At 42.5% G+C, this 18,178-nt stretch overlaps 1 protein-coding gene across 5 annotated transcripts in view; it reads left to right on the forward strand.

The window, feature by feature from the left end:
* The window catches only part of Col19a1 (collagen type XIX alpha 1 chain), a 329,361-nt gene that overhangs the window by 244,034 nt on the left and 67,149 nt on the right, over positions 1-18,178 (forward strand). For all 5 annotated transcript variants that reach the window (XM_037199723.1, XM_037199720.1, XM_037199721.1 and 2 more), the window contains 8 exons: positions 2,327-2,368; positions 7,829-7,891; positions 12,381-12,416; positions 13,979-14,014; positions 14,113-14,166; positions 14,882-14,935; positions 16,309-16,362; positions 17,039-17,128. In XM_037199723.1, the coding sequence (XP_037055618.1) occupies positions 2,327-2,368; positions 7,829-7,891; positions 12,381-12,416; positions 13,979-14,014; positions 14,113-14,166; positions 14,882-14,935; positions 16,309-16,362; positions 17,039-17,128 (429 nt within the window). The remainder of the gene's footprint in view (positions 1-2,326; positions 2,369-7,828; positions 7,892-12,380; positions 12,417-13,978; positions 14,015-14,112; positions 14,167-14,881; positions 14,936-16,308; positions 16,363-17,038; positions 17,129-18,178) is intronic.

The raw sequence follows: 18,178 nt of genomic DNA on the forward strand, positions 1-18,178 counted from the left end.
ATGTTCTTCTGCCCTGTGGTCCAAGCACCTAGAGCTTTAAACTCCAAAGGCCAAGTGTAAAGAGGTGATGTCTTAGACAAAAGCACATTCCAGCATCCCTAAAAATACCCAAGCAAAGGTACAGCTGGGGGACATGCTGACATTTTAGGCACATTAGGTGGCACCATGCCAAAGTGACTAGTGTTTTCCAGGAAATCTCTAAAGTTTGTTTCTGGGTCCATAAGGGAGGCTAGACTGGATGGTCAATTGAATGTCGGGGACAAGAAAAGAAAATGGTACAGCAGGCATGGTGGGCTGTGGCTGTAATCCTGGCACTAGGGAGGTAAAGACAGGAGAATCAGGAGTTCATGGCCGGGCATGGCTACATGGTAAGTTTAAGGCCAGCATAAGCCACATGAGACCCTGTCTCAAAGAGGGAGAGACAGAGACAGAGAGACACAGAGACAGAGTGTAAGACAATACCAGATTGAAGGGGCTAGCTTCTGTAGACAAGAGGGACAAGGGAAGATTTCCTTTCCTAATTATTTTTCAGTTGTAAAGTAGAATTAAAACCCTTCAGAAATACATTATGAAGATAGTCATTGCCATAATCCTACTTCTGGATTAATCAGTGTTAATGTTCTTGTCAGCCCGTCTTTTCCTCTCATATGTATGCATACATGTGTGTTTTCATTTCATCTTTTAATGTGTTGGGTGTGCATTGCTTCTAGAATTAGATACATAAGTCTAAAACTGAGAAAGGAAGAGATATGCTAGGCATATAAACTTGTGTTTGTCTAAACAATACCCTAGCTATGGAGCTAGACAAGGAAGGGTACAGGGTGGGCAGTGTGAGTTCCAAGTTATCTGAGGAGAGAGCCTGACCAAGTCCTAAGGAAAACCAACCTTCTACAGTTAGGTAGGGAGAGAAGAAGAGAAGCCTGAGACAGAGATGAAGACATAGAAGAGGGAGCCCAGAGAGAGGCAAGGGCAGCTCAGGTTCCACTCATCCAGCACAGTAAACTTGGTACCACAGGAATTCTTCAAACCGTGAGAGCACGAGTTTCCTACATTATACGCTCTAAGAGCAGGGAAGCTGGAGTCAGAGGAAGTTTGTCTGAAGTTTTTATTATGTCAATTATCTGGGATGGTAGGAACATTACGGCCATTTTGATTTTGAAAAAAAATTGACCAAGAATGGGAAGCAAGTCCCTGGGGTAACTGTGTTTTCTGTTGCATTTGCAAAAGATAGAACAGATGGGCTGACCAAGGCAAGAAGAAATATTTAAAGAAGTTGGCCAACTTGAGCTACAGCTTATATAATTGGCCAGTTCCATCTAACAGCAATGATAAAATTCCCTGAGAAGGCCGAGGCATGGCTCTCACAGGGCTTATTGGTGATCAATAGACAAATTCACTCTAAAACAGACAAGAAGAAAAACACATTTATTTCTTAAACTATAATAAGAGCAGCCAGCATGACATGTAACAGAAGAGCCAGTAGCTGCCAGGGTGGTGATACGCAGGGACTCCACTTCGGGGAAGTCCTGGTCCTAGTAGGGTGACCTACTATGCATGTAATTCCTTCTGCGAAATGGGGACAGTTGGAACTGGTGAGTGTTGGGACCTGGGAGGTTAGCCTGAGCCACATGCACATGTCATTTTCAGTTCTGCCGTCCCCGTCATGTAGATGGGGGAGTCATGACTGATCAATGTTTGGTACTAGGCAGAGCCTGGGGTGAGCTGGCTGCAGTTTTGAGGTATCAGGCTACAGCTTAGGGGAGTAAGGATTTTCTGTGGAGGATTTCTGGACCAAAGTTGTGGAAATTCACTAATGCGAGCCCGCCTGTCCTCTTCCAATCTTTAGTAATAGCCTCTATCTCTATCTCAACACACAGAGGATTCAGAGGCTGAAGTGCTTCCTAGCAATTTGTATTTACTTTTTCTGTATGATGACAAGCACACGCATCCTCCCAGGGTGGCCAGAGTCTAATTAAGGCAGTAAATATTTGAGAGTAGGAAGAGCAGGAGAGTCGGAGTGCAACTGAATCTGGCGGGTACACCCATGGAGAAGAGAAGTCATTGCCCTTGGAGTTGTGACGTTTCCCCTGGAGAGATCACCAGAAAAGATCAAATGGGGTCTCCAACGTTGGAGATACTTAGCCGGTATTTAATTTAAATAGATTAAATATTAATTACCTTAACAGGAATAAAGTGAGAAAGACAAAAAATGTCTGCCCAAGTGTCACAGAATCCATAAAGCCTAAAGTACTATAACATTTGACTAGCTGCTTTTAAAGACTGAGTGCATTAAAAACAACTGAACTTTTTGGTTGTTTTTACTCAGGGAACTGGTGAGCACGGAGCTGGTGGCCCTAAAGGAGAAAAGGTAATACCAGTTTTTTGTTTTTGTTTTCAAAATGATTGAATACTTTCACCTACAGGGGGCAGCAGTCACTGTGAGCAGGTGCCTCACCTGCGTGCTGACCAGCAGCTGGATGCTGCCCCTTGGGGCGCTACTGAGCAGGGGTGTTCTACAAGGGAGGAGATGAGTCAAGAGAAATACCCTTAAGAACAGTCTGGAATCCTTGCAGACAGCCAAAACCATCCGAAGGAAGATCCAACTGGCAAAATGCCTCTGGCTCAAGCTCACTGGTTTTCTGTTCTTATAGCAGAAGCTGTAGCGGGATTATTTTGTTTTGTTTTGGTGAGGTTTTGTCGTGCCCAGTAGGAGTCTAGCCAAGCAATTATTTCAAAAACAGTTTTCAAGTTAAAACACCAATGTGCTTCCGTTGCGTTTTCATCACCCTCACTTGCAAGTCCAGTTTTATCATTTGTGAAGACGGTAGATTAACTTTTCTCCAGAAAATATCACTCTGCTGCAGTTTGACTGTAAAACTGTGATGACCTTGGACCGTGAATGTGAACACAGTGAATGTGGCATGGTCAGAGAAAATACTTAAAAAATAAAAAAGCACATTAAATCTGCAGACAGGAATATGAAGGTTTGAAAATACTCTGCAGGTGGACGGCCTGTGAGAACTACCTTCATTCATTCACCCAGTAAAAGTTCTCCTGATTGAGGGCACGATACTGCAACTCAAGTCCAAGAAATATGACTTCTGCGCTTTATAAATCAGCACAACCAATCTATTCAAAAGATTGTGTATCTCTCACCAGAAAATATCCCTAAAAGATCCTCTCAGCAGGAACAGTGAGTTCCTTATAGACTGCCATTCAAAAGGAAAATTCGGCAGAATACATAAATAAAACATGGATGCTCTGAAAAAATGTGGTTTTAAAATGATTCTATAGCAAGCCAAGTCACTCTCGTGTCTTGGATTTTTGAACAACACTATTTCCTGTGAACCAACAGCTTGTGGAGCCATCCCAGCCTGACAAATGCATTGCATTTTAAGCAATTGCGATTGGACATATGTAGGCTGCAGGGGCAGTGGGACACAAAGCTTGTCACACGGGACAGCTGAGTGGAGAAGGGAGGTACGATGCCCTTCAAGCATTTAAATGGTGATTCAGTTCTTGAGACAAAACAGCTGGCTTCTGTGTTGCCCTCTTCTTTAGCAAACACATGTCACTTAGAAATTCTTAAGACATTGCTGATGAGAAATCCGATTCTGGAAAACAGGTGTATCTCAAACTCCAGGGATCATTCCTTCCGCTTGGAATCTTTTCTAATTGCTTCAGAATCTTAAGTGGAGTTAGAAAAAGCCAGTGGCATATCTGTTATATCTTCCTACCCAAATAAATGATCTGGAAGAGTCTCCGGGGAACTCGACGCTGTGCCTGATATCAATGTACCTAGGAAAGGGTTTTTTAAATTACCAGTAATGAAGGGGCAGCTCTGCCAATAGACCATGTAAGGCACAAAGCCAGTGCAGCAGCTGCTGGAAGACGGAAGTCACCTCTACACGCACATCCACTTCCTGTCTAGTCTGGAGCCATCTCTTGGCTTTATAAAATGATGTTTTTCACAGTGAAAATGTAAACTCCTTAGTGGGTCTCTGCTGACGCTTGTGATGTAGTCAGGGGTCCCAAACCCTGACTGCCCGTAGAACCACCAGGAGAGGACAAGAACAAGGTCTGTTCTGAAGCGCCATGCACAGGGAATCAGGGTAGAGGGAGACCAGTATCTGTTACTTAAACATGTGTGAGATGATTCTGACGTGCAGTCGGGGCTGGGAACCGCTGAGGGGTGGGATGAGCATCAGCTTTGGGACTAAAAGTTGACTATGGTGTCAACTGTTGTATCACCCTGGGAAGCCACCTCATTGCCCTAAGCATCAGTTTTCCCGTGTGCACAGTGGGCATAATCATCTACAGGAAGAATTAATGGGAGGATTAAAATCTAATGAGATGGGCTGACCTGGAAGCACAATTCTCAGTACAAATTCATTTTTCTTCTTCCCTTTGTACCTCTGCTCATGAGGTCTCATTTAGCTCATTTTTGCTATGAGCTATTATCATCCTCAGTGCCTTGTCGTGTTCCTCTTTGCAGCCCTCATCATAGTTTTGAAGGGAGGAGACTCAAGTCGGGTTGTAAAATAAGATTTAACTAAAAGTATACTTTTAATACATCAACATGTGAATGATGTATCGCTGCTGTATAATATGCCACTTCTTAATACACTCACCAGCAATTTAGAATTATGAAAAGCAGCCCATCATTTGGAAACTAGCATCACCTGGAAGCAACAGTGTGAGTGCATATTGCCCTAGGATGTGCACAGAGATCACTTCGAGCGTAATAGGCACATCTTATGTTGAGAATACTAAGACTCGGAACCACTGAGGGAATCCAACTCAGTATTGATGTAGATGGCAATGGCAGTCATCGTAAGCACATGAACAGACTTCCAGCACTGAAGTCTATCTCCTGCTCTTCACTGTCCTATGCTTGTGGATTTGGTGGAGAGTCATGTATTTGCACATTGGTTGGTGAGAACTCCTGCTGTAGAGACTGTGGGACAAAGTGGTAGGGCAAGGACTCCTTGGAAAACATCAGGTTTCTCCTGGAGCAGAATGTTATGAGAACCAGGTGGAAGCTCCATAGCACATGGCCTTCTAAACAGCATCAACACTGTCAGGCTGAAAGATGGTCTTCTGATGCTCTGCAAATTCATCTCCGTCTTTCAACTCCTATCTACCATGATGAGTCACTGCAATGCATTTTAAACATGAAAAAGAACCCATATGTGTCTAATATTAGGCATAAACATTTGCATAATTTTACATGCAGGACGGGTTCCTACTATTTTAACCAAGGCTGAACTCACCCAGGGAATGCAAGCCACAGGCTTTGTTCAGTCCCTCTGATGTTCTTCATTGACGCTCGGCCTACCTCAGTTCAGACACTTTCCATCATAGTTCAAACCACTTTACCACCATAGCACCACAGCCCCCCCCCCACCGCCTTCATTCTTCCTCTATTATTTTGGACAGATGTGTGCATGTAAGTAATTCCTAGCCCCTTCATTTCCTTACTTCTGTTAAATTAGATGAGTCTAATTGCCAGTTGTATTCTTCCTTTATGGCTATATACTAGGGATGTTAGCACAAACCTGATGAGCAACATGAAGGTCAGTTTAGAGTTTTACACACCAATTATGCATTGGTGCCTTTAAGTGTTCACTGCCTTCTCTATCTTCCTACATTGAACACGATTTACTATCTTTAGAAATACACATACCACCTACAATGTGATAAAGTACTGCTGGAGATATACAAAATGTGTTTTACTAGAGTAAATCATATATCAGGGCTGGAAAGATGGCTCAATAGTTAAGAGCATGTACTGCCCCTACTAAGGATTCAGGGTTAGTTTCCATCACCCACAATGGAGAGCTCACAGCTGCCTCTAAACTCTAGCTCCAAGGCATCTGACATCCTCTTCTGGCCTTAGGTACCTGCACACATATGGTATACATAAGGATAAACAGGCGCGCGCGCGCGCGCGCGCACACACACACACACACAAATAATAAATAAATAATAAATAAATAAATATCTAGCATACTCTGAATTTTATAGCCATTATTTCAAAGAACTTATTAATTTTTAAGATTAAAACTCAAAGAAACCTAGAGAAAAGGCTAATTGTGTATAGGTCATACATGGACATTATAAAAATATCCTAGAGAAAAGGCCAGGAATATGTAGATCATATACGGACATTACAAAAATGATGCAATCAGTCTGCAGATGAGCAAATTGTAGAACATACAGGTATAAAATTTACATGCCCATTGGCCTGTGAATTGACTGTCTAGAAGTCCCTAGCACAACTGAATGAGATGTGGCTTTGGCTTTCTCAGATAGGACTTTCACATGACTAACTAAAGCTTTGAAGCATGAAAAGTTAGTACTGTGGCTTATTTTTTTAATAAAATCAAGATTATACTTATAAATCAAGGACAATAGTTAATACGAAAATGATCATGTCTATCCATTACATAAAATGCCAAAATATTGATTGGTAGAAATGTATAACTAAGCCAAAGACTTTAGGGCTGTAACAATTCAATGGGCTGTTGTCTGAAGATTTTTTTTTGGCAAAGACACAGTCACATTATCACATTGAAATCATTCACTGAAGACTTGTGTGTAACAGACAAAAGCTAGAGACAGCTCCGTCGCTGGTCAGTGGGGCTGGGATCGCCCTCGGTGCCTCACTCAGTATATTAGAGTGCTAACCAGCAGTTACAATGAATGAACCAAGTCACATGGATCAAATGACAGGTCTTAAAAACAATGCTGAGGGAAGAAAGTTGTATACAAGATAAATCTCTATGGAATTCATCCTACATGTTCAAAAAATATATTATGACTCTATAGAGAGAGTAAAAATAGAAAATATCAACTGAAAGGTAAATACTGAGTTCAAGAGAGTAGTTTACTCTGGGATAAGAAGACAAAGGGAAATGTGGAGAATTTTTTGTCCATGATTTTCTTAAATTTCTTCATTTTGAGTATTTAATAGTAAAAGGTTTGACATATTCTCCTTTGTTTTCTGTATCTTTGAAGGTTAAAAAAATAAGAAAGCTATATACCTACAAAAACAACAATAAGCATTGCTTTACAAAAATTCACTTGAGGTTGGAGGAAAACTTTTCAGAATGGTATGTCGTCTAGGGCTGTGTTTAACGTAAGAATCAAGTTGCTGTTCAGGGATCCTGGTAAATGATAAACTGAAGACGGATGCTGCAGCTCTGTCGACTTCTAAGTGATGTAATTCCTGCCGACAAGGATGCTCCCTCCAACTGTAGTCTCTAAAACACTCTTTCTATGTCACATACAAATCCTTCTTCAACATTTTTGACCACGACATCTTAGACATTTCTAAGCTGCTGCTGTCACCATATCAACAAGAATGATTTCTGCCCACAGCCAATCATCTACACAGCCTGGGAAACGCTGGGCACGGCTGGAAGACTCATTTTCCTTTCTGTGATCACTGATTTCCCCCCACCTAAAATAAGAAATAAGTCCTTAAAAGAAAACAAGAGCAGACTGTTGTGTCATTTAAATGCAAAAATAAATAATGTTTTTGGTGCGCCAGAACAAAACTGTAATTCTTTTTCTCCTCTACGTGTCCTGTCCTTGAAAAATAATTAACATCGTTCCACATTAATTTTAAATGTCCTAATGAAATGTTATGGATTTCTAAAAGACCTCAGGCATGGAAGAGTGCAAAGACACCTTACTAGGCAGACAGGCTGACTAAGTTCAGAGCTTCACTGAGGCCCTGGACCCAGGTAGGATTCTGTGGGTGAAGGAAATGTTTCTCTTCCTTCACTCATGCGGCCTCTCTCTTCTGTTTTTTTCTCGACAGGGTGACTCTGGGCTGCCAGGATTTCCAGGGTCTGTTGGCCCTAAAGGGCAAAAAGGAGAACCCGTAAGTATTTTATCTTTGAGAGCAGGGGGAGAAAGAAAAAATAGATGAAGAATTAAAAGTATTTTCCCAAACCACCCCCAAATCCATGGCTCTTTAATTTTAACACTCTGAACAGCACTGTAGATCAGATTCTGAAGCAAGTACACACCATGCCAGGCACAAAACTTCTATATATTAACTCACTTAACTCACTCAAAAGTCCCTTGAGAGGTAGCCCATTCTATACATAGGTTAGGATGGTTCCAGAACCCAGGCTTTCAAACCATTTAAGTTGCCTGGACAGGACTGAACACCATATCTAAAATGAGAAACCCAATCAATATATCAAGACTGGTACAAATTTATCTTAAAAATTGAAAATGCTTCTCTCTCTGCTCAAACAATTGCTCTCAGTACACCTCTGAAATTATTTTCCTTTCTGGCTTTTTTATGAGATCAAAGTGACTTCACAAGCCACCTTCCAATATTGCTGTGGCTGGTTTCTTTAAAAACTTTTCTTTGAGTGAGAAAAAAAAAAAGAAAGAAAAGAAAAGAAAAACCCTATCACATCATTTATATTCAAATAGGACCACTGAAGAGATTACCAAAGCCTAGTTACAAAAAAAAGAGAGTTTGAACATTGTGTGTGTGTGTGTGTGTGTGTGTGTGTGAGAGAGAGAGAGAGAGAGAGAGAGAGAGAGAGAGAGAGAGAGAGGATGTGTATGTGGTATGGGTGTGGGGAGGTGAGAGAGAGAGGATGTGTATGTGGTGTGTGTGTGTGAGAGAGAGAGAGAGGAGGGGGGAATGTGTATTGTGTATGTGGTGTGTGTGTGTTCTTGAACTTGGAATTCAACACTTTGGCAAGCCTGGCTAGCCAACAACATTCAGGAACCCTGCTCCCGTGCCTCGTCAGCCCTGGGTTGGCAAGCATCCACTGCCATCACCCTGCTTTGATGTGAGTTCTGTAAAACAAACCCAGGTCTTCAGTCTTGGGCAAAAATCAGGATTAGCATACGTCTCGCCTTTTTTGTTATGTGTAGCACATCTTCTTAAATTGCTTCACCCATGTTCCAGAGTGAGTTAGGAATATGGGTTGATTGGCCGTGAGGAATGGAGAAGTCGCTAAAATGCCTGTGTGACAAAGAGAAGCAGTAGGAAAAGCACTCCATGCCACCAAGCCGAGCTTCACCTCTGCACAGCTTCGCTTAGACATTTTCGGTAGTCCTAGTAATTGATTCTGGCGGCTTTGAAATCACCACGGCGCCTGTGGACCCTGATTATTGACCTTCCGGTCGCTCCCTAACAGCCTCTAACAATATCCTCCAGGTGAGGATTCCAAAAGGTCTGGGAACTATCATGTGACTCTTCCCCCAGCTCACCGCTCCTCTGCACCACTCAGAGCATCTCCTAACCTCTCCTCGGGTTCTCCACTGTCTCCCGACCCAGTGATTGCCGACCTCAATTGTAAGCTCCTGGGTAGACCCTGGAGGATCTGACGAGTAGGACACAAAGCAGAAAAGAATTTTCTGTGAGCAACAGCTGTGCTCTGTAAACATGAGTGGGGACTCAAAGCCTGAGGGTCCTAACTCAGGAGTTGTGGGTGGAGCCGGGAAGCCTACATTTCCCACAAGCGCCACTAGTGCTGTTGCTCCAGCATCACTGAGGGGTGGAGGAATGCATGGTTCCTAGGGGTGAGAGGCCTTTATCTTCTTAAGGATTCCCTCTGGCTTTTCCCCCTGCCTTCAGTGTTCATGGGAAGCCTGGCTGCCCATGTGGGCCAGTCTTAACCCTGTCCTTTTTATTCAGTAGACATAAACTTCTTGGACTGAAGAAATGGCTCAGTGGTTCTAAGCACTGGCTGCTCTTTCAAAGGACCAGGATTCAATTCTCAGCACCCACATAGTGGCTCACAACCATCACCACCAACCAGATCCAGGGGATCTGGTATTGTATGGTGACCACTGTGGGCACCAGGCACACACATGGTGCACAGACACCCATGCAGGCAAAACAACCATACACAAAAAATAAAAATAAATATTTTTTAAAAAGTAAGTAAACTTCTTTCCCCCCTAAATTCTGTCCTGACCAACCCCCTCTTAAAACCTTGATTACTCTGCTTCCTCTATAAGCAGTTTTGCTTGTCTTCCTGTCTTCCCACAAGTTTTACATTATTAGGCAGAACAGTTAGTTCTTTGTTGTTTCAACCTTTTTGTTCAAGAGCAAGATCTAGACTAGACCCTGCACAATAGCCAGGTAGCTCATAGAGAAAGAGTAGTCACCATCTAAAGTAGAATTTTGAACTGTCGTGAATGGTAACATCAAAATGGCCACATGCCCCCCACTATTGGGCATTTAGAATATGTGCAACATATCGGAGTTATAAACCATGTGTACAAAAGGATCAAGTTAGAATCCACAATTTTATAAGGAAAGGGGGGTTCAAAAACTTCCAATGGCTAACCCCAGGTAGGATTCAGGAGAGAGAAGACTGAATTAACAAACCGGTGTTCAACCAGATTCCTACAAACTACATCAGTCAATGTAGGCTTTGAACCAGGCATGGCAGCACAGGCCTGGAATCCCAGCTCTTCAGTGGGGATAAGGCAGGAGGACCACAAGTTCAAAGCTATCCTAGAATACAGAGTGAGTTCAAGTCCAAGCTGGGCAACTTGGTGGAAACTAATCTCAAAACTAAAAAGTCACATGAGATGCCTGAGGACACAGCTCCACGTTAAAGCACTGGCCCACTTCATTAATCCCCAGGGAGTGGGGGATTCAGTGCAGAGTTCAAGCTTGCAGTGACTCTGATAAGAGTGCTATGGCGGAAGTAGGAGCAAGCAGAGGCAGAAGCAGTGTGGCCAGCCCACCGCGCATGCCTGAAACCCGAGTAGTTAAATACATAATGTCAGAATGAACGTATGAAAAGCCAGCCCACTGCGCATGCCTGAAACCCGAGTAGTTAAATACATAATGTCAGAATGAACGTATGAAAAGCCAGCCCACCGCACATGCCTGAAACCCGAGTAGTTAAATACATAATGTCAGAATGAACGTATGAAAAGCCAGCCCACTGCGCATGCCTGAAACCTGAGTATTAAATACATAATTTCAGAATGAAAATATGAAAAGCAAGACTACAAACAAGGCCCTGATCTAATGTGTAAAACTTAACCCATAATAAAAGACGACATCGTGTTAGGTAGATAGCAGTTTGTGTGGTTACACCAAGTAACAGACATGTGGCGTCAGCCTGAGAAAAGTTAGCCCCAGCTCACGCTAGAGAGAAGCTTGCTTCATTTGGAAGAGGCGGTCGTTTGCTTGCGACCACACTCAGCCACCAAGCTGATTCAAATCCTACGCCTTCATCTTTGGGCACATGCAGACTTCTTAGGCACCTCTAAAGAGGAAATGAGTCTGAAGAATTGTGAGGGGGTTTCTCACTACCTCTCACTTGAAGGCAGCTCATGCCATCTCGGATTAGAAGTCATTGCCAGAATTAGACACACTTTCCAATAAAATTGCAAAGGAGCTAGAAAATGTAAGAGAAGGTGATCCAGAGCCCATCGTGCCTAGCACAGGACATCGGACATGTGAAAATCAAAGACGGGCATTCAATAATCACTTGTCCTCCAGGAGTGAGATATTCAAGAGAATAGCAGTCCCAAAATAAGGTCCCACCATGATGCTTCTTAAATTTTTCATGATTTTCATTTGTGAAAGAGCTTTTTAAAGTTTATAGTTTCCATCTGATTGGTCACTCACTCAATTCAAATAATAAATACATCTGATTTTTAAAACCAAAGCAGGCTGACAGAAAAAGGAAAGACCGCCCTTAAAATCAGGCTGCCTGTGTTTTATAAGCTTGGAAAAAATATTTTATTTTTCTATGCCTCAGTTTCTTCAACTGTATATAGCTATAATAATAGCAACTTCTCATTGATCCCTGAGGATTAACTATGGTGTGTGTGTGTGTGTGTGTGTGTGTGTGTGTGTGTGTGTGTGTGTGTAAAACCAGAAGGTTGGTAACAGTGACAGCAAGGAGAGTATCAGAAGTTGGGGTGATGCTTCAAATCTCTCTCCCCAGGGGACCTTATCTTAACCCCAATAACAACCACCGTCAGCTCCACCCACTTCAGGTCATTTTGATTACAGCATAACTGACTCTCTAAAGAGCATCCTTGAATTAATGCTTCCGTGTGTTGAAATGCACAGTTAACCTGGGTGGGAAAATCAAGGGAATTCCGGCTGTTTAACACTTACCCATACCCATCGCCCTCCAACTGCAGATGGATGCGAGTGTATTCATCTTCATTTCATAATAGGAAGCTTTAGCCTTGGGCTGCATTTCAATTTGACTGCTGTTGGGAGCCTCTAAGTAGTATTAAGATGATTAACTCGGTGCTCATTTGGGAATACGAAGGAATCTGTACATTCATTCTCACTTACCCCGGTCAGAGTTGATTTCTAAGGGTTTATAATTGATTTTGGTTTCTACTCGTTTTCCTAGGGGGAGCCTTTAACAAAAGGTGAAAAGGGAGATAGGGTAAGTAGATGTTTAAGGCTGTCTTGGGTTTTCTATTTTATTGATTCTCTCTCCAGTTTGTTGTTTGATATCTAATAGATTTGATAGAGTAAGCTTCCTGAAACTTGTACTTTCCTCTGATGTTTTCACTGTCATCTGTAATCCTTGGTAAATGCCATCTTGTGGTACTGCCGCCATAACATGTGTATTTTTATTTTACATTTATTGGGGGGGGTGGTATGTGTATGCCATATTTTGTATGCATGCCTTGGTATGTATATGATGGTCAGAAGACATCTTGTGGGGGCCTGTTCTCTCCATGAAGGTCCTGAGGACTGAACTCATGTCTTCAGGGTCAGCAGGAACTGCCTTCACTCTAGGAGTCATCTCACCAGCCCTATTCAGGTTTTCTTTAGCCTACTGCTACTAGTGGTTAGGCCCCAATGTCAAAAAAAAAAGTCATCCAGTAAGAATATCTAAACTGTCAGGTGGTGGTGGTGCACACCTTTAATCCTAGCACTTAGGAGGCAGAAGCAGGTGATTTCTGAATTCAATGCCAGACTGGTCTATAGAGTGAGTTCCAGAACAGCCAGGGCTGCACAAAGAACACCTGTCTCAGAAAAGAAGAAGAAGAGGAAGAAGAAGGAGAAGAAAGAGGAGGAGGGGAAGGAGGAGGAAAAAGAAGAAGAGAAGGAGAAATGGATCTAAACTAGAAAACTAAAACAGACAATACAGATTTCCAAAGAGTTTGTTAAAGACACAAATTGTACTTTCAAGTAAGTCATGGAAAATAAGAAAATATTGTGCTATTTTATGTAGTCACTTTTCTGTTTTTATTAAGCACCTGGGAGCAGTCACCAGCACACACCTCTTTGAACTTAGCCTATTCTGTCCCGCCTCTCATCTGGCCATCATTTGGTGGTGAATGAGTCATTGCTAATGCACCATGACATCCTAGTTAGGGTTTACTATTGCTGTGAGGAGACACCATGACCAACGCAACTCTTACAAAGAAAACATTTAATTGAGGGGGCTCACCTACAGTTCAGAAGTTTAGGCCATCATGGTGGGGAGCATGGTGGCGGCATGCAGGCAGATGTGGGGCTGCAACTAAGAATCCTACATCTTGCCTCAGAGGCAACAGGAAGTCTACTGACTGTCATACTGAGTGACACTTGAGAAAAAAGGACCTCAAAGCCCACTCCCAACAGTGACGAGATTCCAACAGAAGGTGTGGCCCAGATTAAAGATGTGCCCTCCAGGTTCAAGGTCTAGATTAAAAATCTATGTCATCCAGCCTCCTCCAATAAGACCATACTTCCTAATAGTGCCATTCTCTATGAGCTTATGGGGGCCAAATACATTAAAACTACTACGTATGATGTCACAAGTGAAATTAAATGGGGACTTATTAGCAATAAGGATTCTGAATCTTGTTTTAGGGTGAGCATTGCTCAAGTGCACAGCTTCCATAATGTCCACCTTTGTTGTGTGCTAACTAGTAGAGAGTCAATTAAAGTATCAAGATGTCTGACCCCATCTGGATTCAGGAATGAACCATGTGGCAACTGTTTTATTTACAGGGAGAACCCGGCCTGTTAGGACCACAAGGCATAAAGGTAATTCGCCTGGCACTTTTTTCAGTCACCGTTGCAACCTTAATGAGATGGTGAAAATAATAGTGACATTTAACTTTCCTTTCCATTCATGCATTTAGGGGGAACCTGGAGATGCCGGTCCCCCTGGTTTAACAGGAAGCCCAGGGCTCAAGGTACGCACTTCATATGTTAAGGTGTATAAGAAGTCACTGTTGGGAAATAATGTGGGAATTACAGCCATCCTGTATTCAAAAAGGCTTTGGTGTGCCACTCATTTTCTTCACAGATGTTCTCAGAGATTTTTATCTTGTTTCCATGGTGACCCCACCACCACCACCACCACCACCATCACCACTGGCTGCATTTATTACAAACACAGAAGCTGAGCTTTTTGGTATACAGAAGGATTTTAAAATTGTGTTTCAGAGCAAATTCACAATAGCATCCATAAAAGCTTTCAGAGTAAACAATGTCAGTTAAATCTATGACCCTGTGCCAGCCACATTCTTAGCAGGAAAAGGATTCAGGATCTGTTTCTACACTAAAATTGTGCATCCCTGAGACACTTGAGTTTCCCAGAGGGAATTCTGCAAGAGTGTCTCAAGAAAAAGCAGTTGGGGGAGGTGTGAGAGAAACTCTCAGGGAATGCTTCCAGGAAGTGAGTGCATCAGGCCAGTTACCCAGTTATCTGCTAATAAAAGCAGGCCCATTAAATGAAACATCTCAAAGCCTTCTTGCTAAGCTCAGAGCACATGGCAGTGCTATACACAAAAGGTGGGATGCTGAGAAGTTCGTCTCTTCCCTATAAAGGGCACAGAGTATTTCACCAACATGCAGATACAATCTACTTTTATGCAAAGTTAAAGTATATGTCATCTTCTATTTTAGGGTCAGCAAGGACCTGCAGGTTCCATGGGGCCCAGAGGACCACCAGGAGATGTCGTATGTATAATATCTTTAATATTTTGAAGTGGAATTGAAATTAGGACATGTCTTAAAGAACTTCAGCTAGTGATCTGAATTATGCTACATTTCCCAAAAACATGGGTCACTGCCATCACCCAAATCGGTCACTTCTGATAGGGGGTTGGGTGCTACTAGGAAGTCCTTTGGGGTGGAGCCAAAAAAAGCCAATCTTTGAAACTCAAATTAATTCAATTGTTAATTGTCAATACTACTGCAAAATAGAGGAAACCAGAAATATCCAAAGAAATAAGAGAAAAAAAATCAAGAAAGACAGCAAGCATTTCCAATATGCTATAAGATAGTCACTGAAATGGGTTACACACACACACACACACACACACACACACACACACAGGCATGTACACACACCCTACACACCCTCATAGTCTTTGGAAGCAGTATTTCATCTGTTCCCCCAGATTTCTACCCCTTGGATAATCTCCTAGCCTCCCCATGTGAACTGAGAGCTTACCATCAACTAAGAGCTTACCAGATCAAAATGGAGACAGTTCCTGGCTACAGCTCTCAGTGACTCTTTGCCCATGACTGGGACTCTGCTCTCTCCTCCTTTCACCATCTTGGGCCCATGACCTCTTCCCTGCTCATGCTCACTTCCTGAACCTCCTGGAGGAGAGTGCTTAGCATCATAGTGTGCTTTTTAATTTGAACAGCCAAGCTGTACGAAAAGGTTTTTGTTTGTTTGTTGGAGACAGAGCTCCTCTGTGTAGCCCTGGCTGTCCTGGAACTCTCTCTGTAGACCAGGCAGACCTTGAATTCAGAAATCTACCTGCTTCTGCCTCCCAAGTGCTGGGATTAAAGGTGTGCACCACCACCAGCCTAGAAACAGTTTTTTTATTCCTCCTTCAGGCCAATTATTATACCACTTTGGTGATACCTCATGGAAAGACACCATAAAAAAGAAAGAGAGAGAAAATTCTGGCAATAACACAAGATGAACCACAAAATCCTCCGGTTAGACTGAGCTGTCACTCCTAGGAACAACAACAACAACAACAAAAAGAATAAAATCAAAAGGAAAAGAGCCACTGTGGCTAAACACAAAATATCTTGACTACTTAAGTTGAATTGTGATACCACCAACCACCCCGCTCCCTCCTCCTCTTAGCAACTGCATCAGTGGAACATTCCAGTTCTTTTCTGTTTCCCACTATAACCATTGACTTCGCTTGAGAAACAAGCCCCATATCTTCAGATAACATTTCTCTTTAGGCCAAAATCGACATTACCTTTTAGATAGATGTTAAAATTCAGTCCTCTTACAAAGGTAGACTGTTATTACATTAGGAGATGTCCTAACTGCTCATTTTCTTTAATTCTGTATTTTCTAGGGATTGCCAGGAGAACATGGTATCCCAGGGAAACAAGGCATTAAAGGAGAGAAGGTACAGTTTAGACTTTATTTTTGTATAGGAAGTAAGAAAATAAAAAGAAGAAACCAAGGATCCTAAAGTCATCGGAGAAGCAAAAGATTAGCAGAGGGCTTGAGCCTCCCAGGATCTGTCAGTGCAGGGGATTGACATTCATATAAACTGTGATATGGTGCCCCTGGTGTCACACATCATTGCAGCCATGGGTATGGCACCAAAACTCCAGATGGCAAAATGAGATAGCTTGGAAATGAAGATGTTAGGGCTGAGGTCAAGCTATGAATTCTCAGAAGTCTCTCTGCCTTTTAAGACCTGTTTGGATGTGTGTGAATCTAGTGTGTCAATATTGCATCATCCCCAGGGAAAAAGGGGCACTGAGATCATCTAAAGAGCTTCAGGAATAGACACACCCTTCATGCCCATGTTTATGCGCAAGTTTGTGTTTCCTAGTACTGTTAAACTTTATGTAACAGAACTCATTTCAGAGCCCGAATGTATTTAAAATAACAAGGGCGGGTCCTAGCGTGGGCTAGGCACTTGGTAAATGCTTTTGAGGGTCTCAGTACAGAAGTGGACATAAGGATGAAGTGTGACTGGCTGTGGCAACATAAAGCAATGGAAACTGCTGTCTCCCAACTTCCCGCCCTGAACCTGAGCAGAGAAAGAAAGAATCTCATCTTGTTTCCCACAGGGAGATCCTGGTGGGAGGCTAGGCCCTCCTGGACTTCCAGGTCCAAAGGGTGATGCTGGGCCTCCAGGGAAAAGCCTCCCAGGAAAACCAGTAAGTATTGCCCTTTTACTGGGATTGTCCTTGACTGTTCATTTGCTGCTAATTCTGGGCTCCCAGTTTCAAGACACCAGAAAAAAAAAAAAAAAAGAAATAGTCATCTTATACCCCAGCTCATAAAGCTAAAATAATTTGAATGTTGAAGCCAAGAGGTCTCTGCTGCAGAAGATGCACAAGCAGGCAATATTTTACAGATAACCTGAGATGTTTGAAAGGCCACAGCACCTTATGCAGTGATTCCTAAGGGATCAAAGAATCTTTAAACACTGGCTGCAAGCCACAGACCTTCCTAGCATACTGCCTTAAAGCACATGCTCAACACTTCCCTTCCAGAATTTGAGGATATAACCACAGACCATCACTCATAGAAAGTGTGTGTGATCCATGCTATACTCAAGACAAGGGAAACTGTATCACCAGGAAACCCAAAAGCCAATATGCTCATTTGATTTGCCCATTCCCCTACCTTTTTTTTTAACAAGTATTAATGGTGATAATTCTGAAGATTAGATATTTAATTTCACAGATAAAACCTCTTATATTTTGAGCTCATTATAGAAAATCTATAACCGTCTAAAATTTTCTTTCTGTTCTTAATATGAGGTTATACTCCAGTAAAATGAAGGGTAATGAATCATGTTTTTGAATTATGACTTTAATGGGATCTATGGAGGGGTCCAGCCTCTCAATAGCCCTTTACCAGGGTCTGGGAAGAATCTATGACCAGCTGATAATCCAATCTTTGACAATATTAAATGAATTTATGTACACAAAACTGGGTAGTTCATACACTTTATTTTTCTGAGTCAGTTCTCTCTCTACACAGCTTCATTTCTGTTCTCACACTCAGCTCCTCTCTGTCCTTTCTCTTCCTGTTCTCTCTTTTGCTCTCAACCTCATCTTCATCTTCTGATCCTTCATCCATTTCATTCCTTCCTCTCCTACCCTCCTCACCCAATTCCATCCAGCTACAAATGCTTGCTGCTTTCTCCTCTGGCTGAGCAACTCTGCCCTGAATCTTGCCTCAAATGCTTCACTGCACCT

The sequence above is a fragment of the Peromyscus leucopus genome, chromosome 16_21 (assembly GCF_004664715.2).
Source record: "Peromyscus leucopus breed LL Stock chromosome 16_21, UCI_PerLeu_2.1, whole genome shotgun sequence".
Lineage (NCBI taxonomy): Eukaryota > Metazoa > Chordata > Mammalia > Rodentia > Cricetidae > Peromyscus > Peromyscus leucopus.